The 10,555-nt window shown below is 35.0% G+C and overlaps 1 protein-coding gene across 1 annotated transcript in view; it reads right to left on the bottom strand.

Annotated features, from left to right (window-relative positions):
* The window catches only part of LOC109834235 (B3 domain-containing protein Os07g0563300-like), a 26,915-nt gene that overhangs the window by 2,962 nt on the left and 13,398 nt on the right, over window positions 1–10,555 (bottom strand). The window contains exon 10 of the mRNA XM_020402215.1: window positions 1,570–1,683. Coding sequence (XP_020257804.1) covers window positions 1,570–1,683 — 114 coding nt within the window. The remainder of the gene's footprint in view (window positions 1–1,569; window positions 1,684–10,555) is intronic.

Here is a 10,555-nt window from a genome sequence, read left to right as displayed (position 1 = left end):
AGACTTGCAGTGATGATAATATAAATACACAGGAGGGACTGGATGAATTATCTTCAAATGACTAAGGAAAACTTGTAACTAAATTGAATCAAAAGAGAACAAACGGTCATAAATGATATTCCATAACATCTTCTTGGCAGTGTAACCTCTCATATAGCCCATACTCGATTGACCTTTTACACTTACAAAACCGCTCCTTTAAATAATAACATTTACATCCTATTCCACCTTTCAGAAATCCCAGAATTGTAGATAACACATTGGCAAAGTAAACTCCAACTGGATACAAAAGCATGAATTGTGATTATTCTTGGAATTAAAACTCCTTGATATAAGAAACTAAGTAATAGTATTTGTCCTAAAACTCTTTAATTAGAAAATCATGGTTGCAAAATTGATGGTGACTGAAGTGAAATTACAAGTTAAACTTGTATGGCTACCTAAAGAGGTCACACAACACATGTACTGATCAATTATTCACAATGGTAGTCACCTCAGAGTAGTCATGCCTGAAGAACATAATAAATCAATAACAGAAGAATTTAAATCTTCCTAGGATTTATGGTGCTATGATGCTGCCGTATATGGTGAATTGTGTTGGTCAAATTAGTTTCTATAAATTAATACTTATCAGAAAGTTCATGAACTGTGCAACATATATTGCTCCAAACGTGACCTGTCACCACCAAAGGTTTTCACATCAAATAGGTTTCTACGGATCACTAGACTTCATGAAATATTCAGTAAAAGTTTATAAAAGGGTTCTCAATCTGATGCCAAACATCTGAATCCCTAATAATTCCTAGCCAACGAAAGCAAAATATGGACAGGAGAGGGGCCTTCCAAAAAATTCTAGCAAGCTAGCTCACATGTAGAAGACAGTACTGTTTTGGTCATGCAGTTGAAGCCTGTCCAACCAAGGAAGACCTCAGAATTCTATGCTTAATAAAGTTAAAAAAATTGTCCAAAGTCAATTAATTAGAAACTGTATATGTTGGCATAATTCAAATTCCAAATGTTCTGGGGGAACCTAGCATATAGATAGTACCTAAAAGTTGATTGTTAAAACTGAACCTACGATGATACTAACCTAATTAAGAATTATTGAAAATTCAAAGATGAATTCAAATCTTATTTATCAGTTCTAATGGTTCCTAAACTATATTGGATCTAGACGATTCAATATGAATTGATTATTAGTTGCCCCCTCCCCCATCCTAACTTCTCATTGCAACAACCCTTGTTCCGCTAATTTTATCATGCAAATAGGACCGGTCATATCAGCAATAGCCATATAGGCTTAACCACAAGGAACAAAAATGAAGAGTAAAATCTAAATTCAAGCAGGAAAAATTTAATAGTGTGTATCCAGGGAGATTCATCAGCAAGCACTTAACATGCATTTCTGCACATGAGACAGTCATTAAAATACAGCAATATGATAGAATTGAACCAAACCGCTAAACACTGACTGACAAGGTGTCATTTTTTTATAAGACCAGAAACTTATGAGGAAGGACATTATATCTAAAATGGAGCACTTTCAAGACAAAATGTTGCTGTAGTTACCTTTCAGGATCCCACTTGTTCTCAGAGCAAGTCCATTTAGAAGGAAGAAGAGCATCAACTGGTAGCTTACGCCACTTGAAACAATCTTCACACTGAGCCCATTGAATATTCTCACTGGTTGTATGATGCGACCATATTATCAATAAGAGTTATCACCACCAATATCAACAGAAGACAAGCACGTCAAGCAAAGATGAACAGTGAAAATACTAAAATGTAACATGCAACTTATATAAATTTTAGTGGAAGTGGCTTAAGTGGTCCCCATACTCAATTTTGACAGAAGTGGCTTAGGTGGTCCACAGACTCCTATGCCACATAATAATAATAATAATAATAATAATAATAATAATAAAACAAAAAACGAAGGCCTTGCATATACTACATTCATATCCATAACAGTTCCAACATTTTCAGTAATATTTTTCTTAACCCAAAAATGTCCATATACCATATGATAAGTTTCAACAAACAAAATGAAATACTTCACTATGTAACTGTTGAATCAAAAGCAGAGAGCTTATGTTTACGAGAAGAAGGAAACAAGGGTATCAGCATTTCTCCATGCGCTAGACTTAACAACTAGCTATATAGCAGAATATCAGCTACAACTGAGAAAAATCAGCAGCAAACTACAATATAACTATGTCCACACATACAATATTATTTTAAAGGCAAAACATTCATACTAACATTATATACTAATAATGTCATGTATCTGCTACAGCTGAGATCACGGAAAATACGAGATCTAATATCTATCACGTTCCCATATGATAGCCATGAAACCAAAGGTACTAAGAATTTTTCCAAGTGAGAAAGTGTTGGTATTATGACAACGCAAGAACCTTCTGAAAAATCCAACCACCAAACATGGCAGCATTTAATCGATATGCAGGCAATTGTAAGTGTAATATCATGTAAAGGCTTCAGTTAAATATGTTGATAATTACTCACCGAAATCTAGACTTGACGTCTTTCCTGCAGAAGTGCCAACAGGACATGATATGATCAATGCAACCATCTTGGGATTCTCATTAAATAGTCTCAATGGGAAACGCTTCACCATTGTATGTATATTTCCACTTGCTGTATTGATCTGCATTCTAGTTTCTCAGCCTATGTATAGATTTGAGCTCCCATTAAGCAACCCATAAACATATACAATATTAATTTTCAGTAAAGCTTAAATAACCCCTTCTCTACACCTCATTACAGCTTCAATCAAATGGGCGCTTTCTGTATAAATGAGAAATTAAATAAGCCCCCCCCCCCTTCTCTACACCTCATTACAGCTTCAATCAAATGGGCGCTTTCTGTATAAATGAGAAAGAAGTTGTTGCCTGCAGGGCATAAACAATTTTCATTTCTGCTGTTCCAGATTTTGTCCTACATCTGGCATATCTGTATTCTATATCTGGAATGCTACAACCTAAAATTTTCACTCGACTTAGGCACTGTTTGGCAACCAAAAAAAGTGTCTTATCTAAGAGCTTGTGACTTATTGACTTGGTCAATAAGCTAGTAGAGCTGTTTGGTGACAAAAAATATGAAGAGATTATTTTAGAGATTGTGTCTTTTGCAATTAGCTTTTGAAAAGCTACTTGAAGTAGCGTTTGTCTTTGAAAGAAGCTGTCAATTAAAATTCTTCCGTTTTTAACCCTAATAAAACCCCTCTTTCTTATTTCACGCGTGAAACTCTTCTGCCGTCAACAAAAAAATCCATCTAAGGAGGAATCGCGACACCGCCGCTCTCTCCCCGATCCGATCACAGACGCTCTCTCCCCGATCCGATCACCGCCGCCGATCCGATCCGCTCCGATCGACAACGATTCGATCACCGCGCTCGATCGACGTCGATCCGATCACCGCCGCTCTCTCCCCGTAAGCTAGAAAATCTCCTCACTTTTCTTCAATCGTGCCTTATTTTGTGTTTTCTAGTTTCAAAATCTCCTCACTTTTCTTCGATCGTGCCTTATTTTGTGCTGGGTATAGATCTGAGTCTCTGATCCAGTCATGACCGGGTATATATGTGCCATCTAAATTTTTTTTGCCTATGAGAGTGTTAGTTAAATTTAAATTGAACTATAACCATCTAAATATTAATTCTTTTTGTAGGAACTTTCATAATGTATAGAAATAGAGTCGAAAGTGTTGCTGATGCTCTCACGAAAAATTGCATACTATGAGCTTAATTTCCTGGCCTGCTAGCTCATGTAATCAGTGAATTTAATTTAATCTTTGTTAGAAATTATTTGTTAGAAATTGCCATATTAGAATGTAATGAATTTAATCTTTAGATGCACTGGAAGGTGCATCTGATATTCCAGTAAATATCAGATTAACCAATTGCTGGATATGTTTCTGATGGATTTAGTCCTTTGATCAAAATCCATGACCTGTTCTATTGTCTTTTACCCTGGTTCGTTGAGTTTTATTCTTGGTCCAAAGTGTGGTGAAATTATGTCACGAAGTAGTCCAAGTAGAAAGATTACTTTTACTGGTCAACAGTATTGTTTATGTTAAGCAAGCAGTCATGAAGTTATAACTGGTAAGAGACTAGGTAATGGAGGTCAAGTGGTGGCTGGAGAATGTTATCACATAGACATGTATGTTCTACATTTCTAACAACCTTGTATCCAGTTATCTTGATACTTTGGTCTAGGTTTTTGCATAGTATAACTTTATACAAAATTCTGATTCCATAGTGATGGCATGGTCATTCAAGCTGCGTACTCGTATAAGATTAACAGGAGTAGTTTAACTTTTTTATGTTTTTTTGAATGGAAACCATAATCATCTGATGTTGATCTCTGCTGGATTGGAAATACAAGCTTAAAAACTTGTGCACGCATTAAAAGTGAAGGTGATATGGTATAACTTTAACTTGTTATTCTCCCTCAAAGTTAAAATCCAGAATTCATATGTCCACTAATTAAACGTGCCCAGGGTAATTATTGAAATTTGTCTCGAGTCCTTTTTAGGCACTTCATTTCCTGCATGCGACTGGAAAATTCTGAGAGGCTTTATTGACATTGTTCGAGATCTCAAGGAAATCTATGCAAATCTTGTTTAAATTTTGTTTTGCCTTGTATAACTTCTGCACATTCTCATGCATATCTCTTTCCCGATCATTTTCCCTCCCTCCCCCATTTTGTGTTTCTGCACAATTTCATTCTCTTATATCAGTCCTAAATATCCTTGCAAGATTTCTATTTTTGTGTGAGGCCTTTAAGCATGCGATTTGACATGAATTTGCATGCACATGCAAAGTCTTGTGTCCTTGAATATATAGTTTGTTTCTCATTGTTTTCTCTAAAATGCATGTGACTTGACATGATTACCCAACTTATCAACCAACCACGTAGACCACATCTTGCCATATATCCTCATTGAACACTTCTATGTATGCCATTTACAGCTAAATTGTCCCAAACATAACATAAATAAGGATCAAGAGAAGTGTGTGGATGATTAAGAGACTGGAATACATGCTAATTATTTCTTAGGATGAGAGAAATTCAGATATGCCTTTTGACTTTTGTTGAAATCTGTAAAATGGAGAAATTTAGCACCCAGAAGGCATTGATGCCATAAGTATTAATCCATATTCCATAGAAATGATATTATGATTATTACCATTTAAAGCTTAAAGAATTTTTTTTTTGGGTTCATGTACAAGCCACTTCTCTAAAATGGATTCTGTACATGGATCATCCAGAGTGTAGAAATTCTTGTATTGAATTTAATCTTTCAGTTTGAAATTCTTAATTGTCAATAACTTGTCAATAATGACTTTGTTAGAAATTCTTTGTTACAAGGCATAATGACTTGTCAATAACTCTTTGTTAGAAATTCTTGTATTGAATTTAATCTTTCAGTTTAAAATTCTTAATTGTCCTAGAGCAATTGCCATATTAGAATGTAATCAGTGAAGAACTGTCGATTGAGGAGTCTGTTTGGAGAGAACCATGTAAGGATGAACTTTTAGGAGAGAACCATGTAAAAGATGTTTTGTGTTTAAGGCTTGTTGGTTTTTTTCACTAAGCCCTCACGGTCCATTCTTAATCATGTAGTAATTAATTTTTACTAAGCTCTTTTTCATTATGATTAGAAATGTTGCTTCAGTTTTATTTTTTGGTGTTTGCTTCAAATGAAATAGAACAAATTATCGACATTTTCTTTTAGTTCTTTAAAACCTTGAAGTAGTATTATAATGTTTGTTTTTTTCTATATTAAGTCGTTCGTCGACGTCGATTAGGCTCATGTGGATTGGATGGTGACGTTCATCGTCGTTTGTTAACACTGTACCGGTTGTGGAGAACTATAGGCAATTTTTGATGCCTACAGGCCCCACTAAAAATAACAACGCTGGGGGTGGACCCACCAGTGATGATAACACTGGGGGTGGCCGTATTGAGGGAAAGACATTTAACTGGACAAACGATTTCACGATTGTATTGTTGGAGCTATGTTTGGCATTCGTTGTTAAGAATGGCCGCAATCAACTATTCAAATGGCGAGACATTGCCAAAGACTTTGAGGCAAGTACTAATCGGAAAGTTAACAACTATAGAAGTTTAAAAAACAAGTATGATCAAATGAAGAGAGATTGGAGAATTTGGAAAGGTTTGAAGCAATCTGAAACTGGCCTAGGTTGGGATTACATAACTGGAAAGCTTGATTGTTCCAATGAATGGTGGGAGATAAAAATCAAGGTTAGTTGTTTTCTCACATAGTCATAATTGGTAAATTAAAGAAAAGTTAATATTTTGTTTGATTTTATAGTTTATGATATTGTGTAGGAGAAACCTGAAGCTAAAAAATTTCGTAACAAAGGGGTTCCACGCGCCATTGAAGAGCTATGGGATCAGCTATACTCAGATGTAGTAGCTAACGGGTTAGAATGCGTTACTCCCGGCATGAATCCTTCAAGCGTGGTTGTGAATGATGTACAATCTGGAAATGTTGAGGGGGTTCAAGAAGGTGTTGAAGAAGAGGAAACCAATAGTGAAGAGAGAGTATTTGGTGAGTATGATGATACTCAAGATCACGTTTACTCGGAATATAGTCAACACTCATCTCGCTTGGAAAACCTAGAAAGAAGTGAGGGTACTTTTTGGCATGAGTTTTCAAATGAAGTGCTTAATGCTGATAATCAACAACCTAACCAAAGCCAAGGTGTTACCCAAGTACCAACTATTGATAGGAGGACTTCTAAAGAACCACAAAAAACTACCACAAAAACAGTGAATTCTGTGCCAATGAAGCGTAAAAGGAGACAATCTACGGGATCAGCAATGATGAACCATCATCTTGAAAACATAGTTGCATTTTGTGGTCGTGCAGCCCAAGCACTTGAGTCAGATTGTAGTGCTCCTGATAGCGTGACAAATACTCAAACACCAGTGAATTGTGCTGTAATGCTGATGAATGTTCTTAACAATATGGATGGTTTGGAAAAGGGTAGTGCTTTGTGGTGTTATGCCGTTTATTTACTTGAGGATGCTATGAGAAGGGATTTTTTCTTTGCTATGGAGGATGATGATTCTAGGTTGGCTTGGTTAAAGTTTATGTATGATATGAAGGTCAAGTAAATGTTTGAACTATTATGTATTTGTTTAATTAAGTGTGGTACTTTTAGATATTTCAGCCGTTGTATTTTTTTTATAAAGTGGTGAAGTTGTGTTTAATTTGGTTGCATGAATTCTTAATTTTATGGTTGTATGGACTGTTAAACTTTGTGGTTGTGTTTAATTTGCATTGTACCTTGTTTAGACTTATCTTCATTTTTTTAAACTAATCATTGTTTAGGTGTATTATGGATATGAAGAAAAGGAGAAAGAAAAAGCAGAGAATATTTTGGCTTATGACTGCATGTACAACAAGTGCTATAGCTACATATTACTACAAATACATTTACAAAGAACCATGCATGACTTCACATCAAAGAGGGGAAGATTGGATGAGAGAAATTCTAAATGGACATCCTATTCGATGTGTGAATGCCTTTAGAATGGAATCAAGAGTATTTTTGCTACTATGTGAAGAGTTACAATCCAAATATGGATTAACACCTAGTAGGAACATGACAGTGGTTGAAAAAGTGGGTATATTTGTTTATACTATTGCGTTGGGTCTCTCTAATAGAGATGTTGGTGAGTCATGGCTGTGTGTGACTTTGATATGTGTTTTACATTTTTGTCTGTTGGGTGGGAAGGATCAGCACATGATACACGTGTTTTTCTTCATGCGATTAACACACCAACAATGAATTTTCCTCATCCTCGACAAGGTTTGTTTTTGTTTTTTGATTAAATTTATTTACTTCGATATATTATAGTCATAATATTTCCTTTATTTAATCTCACTTTTCTTAAATTTTAATATAGGTCAATATTATTTGGTTGATAAGGGATATCCGGATAGACTGGGATATTTAGTACCGTATCCCAAAATAAGGTACCATCAATCGCAGTTTCAAAGAGAGGCGCCAACCAATGCTAAAGAAACTTTTAATCGTGCGCATTCATCTCTTCGTAGTTGTATTAAGAGATCATTTGGAGTCTTGAAGAAAAGATGGAAGATTCTTCACCAAATGCCACAGTATAGTGTGAAGACCCAAATTGATATTATTATGGCCGCATTTGCATTGCATAATTATATTCGCATTAACTCAGTCGATGATCCGTTGTTTACAGTGTTAGAACAGCAACCAAATTATGTACCCGAAGATGAAACTCAAGATGAGCTCGAGGATCTTGATGAGAATAGTAATTCTTCAAGAGGGACAACTTCTGAAATGAGGGAAGTTCGTGATAACATTGCTCGCTTATTATGGGAGTCAATGTGATAAAATACTTTCAAGAGGGACAACTTCTGAAATGAGGGAAGTTCGTGATTTTATTACCTCTTTACTAAGATTCAAGGTGCTAGTTGTGTTTTTCTTTTGTCCATTTTTGTTTTATAAATGTCAGGTTTTAACTAATATTTTACAAGTATTATGTAACTTTCCTTAATTATACATTGATCAAATGCTTTCTTGTTAAAAGAATGCTGTCTTTCCATATATCTGCTCACTGATCTCTTCACTTTTACATTGCCATCTCCAGCATGTTGCTGTAATGGATTATTCTTTACTGGTGGGAGTTGATGAAGTGAAGCATGAGCTTGTTTTGAGAATTATTGATTTCATGAGGCAGTATACGTGGGACAAGCATCTGGAGAATTGGGTTAAAGCGTCAGGTATTTTGGGTGGACCAAAGAATGTTGCTCCTACTGTGATTTCACCCAAACAATACAAGAAGCGTTTCAGGAAGGCCATGACTGGATATTTTCTTGTAGTTCCAGATCTGTGTACGATTTATTGAGGGCAATTGATTCTAGTTGTATCTTGAGCACATTATGTTATCAGATTTTTCTTATTATACTTTTCTTCCTTTTCCATTATGCAATTTTTTTATTAATGTGAATATGCAACATCTTTTGTTTATCCCTTCATAATTTTTTATTCTTTGATGAAGACATGAAGATCAATGTGTTGCTGCATAGTTTATTTGCAACGATGGCTCTTTTTCTTTTTGAAATATTTTTTGTTGAAGTTTCACGCATCAAGAAATCTCATCTGTGTACATTTTCTTACTTTTATAGTGATAAAGGTGAGGAATGAAAATAGGCAAAAAGATTTAAAAACATAGGTTTGCAGGTACATATATCTGAGTGACATCAGAAGTGATGCAAAGTCTGGCTGGACCTTGTTCATGGGAAAGTCTCATCTTTCTATTATTACAAATTTGTATCTTTTAGAGTCTTACCTTCCCTCCCAATGTGATTTCCATATAAAAGGACATGGTTCCGGTTGCATGAATATATCTAAGCTTATCTGGTGTAGAACTGAGATGTACCCATTTTATCTCTGAATTCTATAATTGCTTACTTTTTTATATGCAATATGTGATAGGTTAGGCTTATATTTTCTATAATTATATGTGATAGGTTAGGCTTATATCTTCTATAATTGTACGGCTTACCCTTTTCATGATTTTCCCTTCTGGCATTTCATCCTCTGCAACATTTACTAGAAATGGAGCTAACATGTATTCTGTATGCGGTTTTGTTTTGTTTTCTGAAGAGAAATGGTGTTTATAGTTGCATTTATCAATGTTTCACTTTCTTGTATTAGTATAGATTACATTATATAGATAGTACTAAGGTACTGAGAAGGGTTCTGGTTGGGTTGTATTGTTATCTGGTTGGGTTCTGGTGGTGTGTCTATATGTGTGTGCGCACACATGTACGTAGAGGTGTATATTAATAATATTATGTCCTTTTTAGTCATTTTCAAATTTCAGCTAGTTGTACAGTTACTTTTGCCAAACAGATCTACTTCAATCAGCTAGCTACACAGCTATCAGCTTTCAGCTATAATTTCACAGCTTTCAGCTAGCTTAACAGCTTTCAGCTATAATCTCGTAGCTTTCTTTCAGCTAGCTTAACAGCTTTCAGCTATAATCTCGTAGCTTTCAGCTAGTTTTGCCAAACAGAGCCTTACATTACTTTGTTCTTAGGGGAAAATGTCTCTGCATTTGTGCTTTCAGAATTATTTTACTACCCCTAAGTTATTTTTTGTTTATCACTTGCCTGTCCTTTATATTAGTATCCTGTGTATCATTTTATCATTTAGCTGATCACAAGAGCAAAATTGACCAGCATGTTGGTGCACCATTTGTATAAAAACGATCCAAAAAAAGATTGTTCAATAATTTATTTTAAAGTACATCAGATGTCTAACCACTTAGAACAAAAAATATAGCAAGTAACAATGAATATAAACTTATACCAAACAAAACCGTTAAAATACAAAATGAGTTAAAAATAGGTTGATTGGGTATTTTGTGTCGATGAGTGAATTGGAATGGGTGGGTTAAAAAATAAATGACGGTGAACTTTGGGCTTTTTTTTCTTTTTTCTGGTTTTTTTGATTGGG

Source organism: Asparagus officinalis, chromosome 3 (genome assembly GCF_001876935.1).
Source record: "Asparagus officinalis chromosome 3, Aspof.V1, whole genome shotgun sequence".
Taxonomy (NCBI): domain Eukaryota; kingdom Viridiplantae; phylum Streptophyta; class Magnoliopsida; order Asparagales; family Asparagaceae; genus Asparagus; species Asparagus officinalis.
The sequence above is the reverse complement of the archived record's forward strand: the minus strand, read 5'-3'. Positions and strand labels throughout refer to the sequence as shown.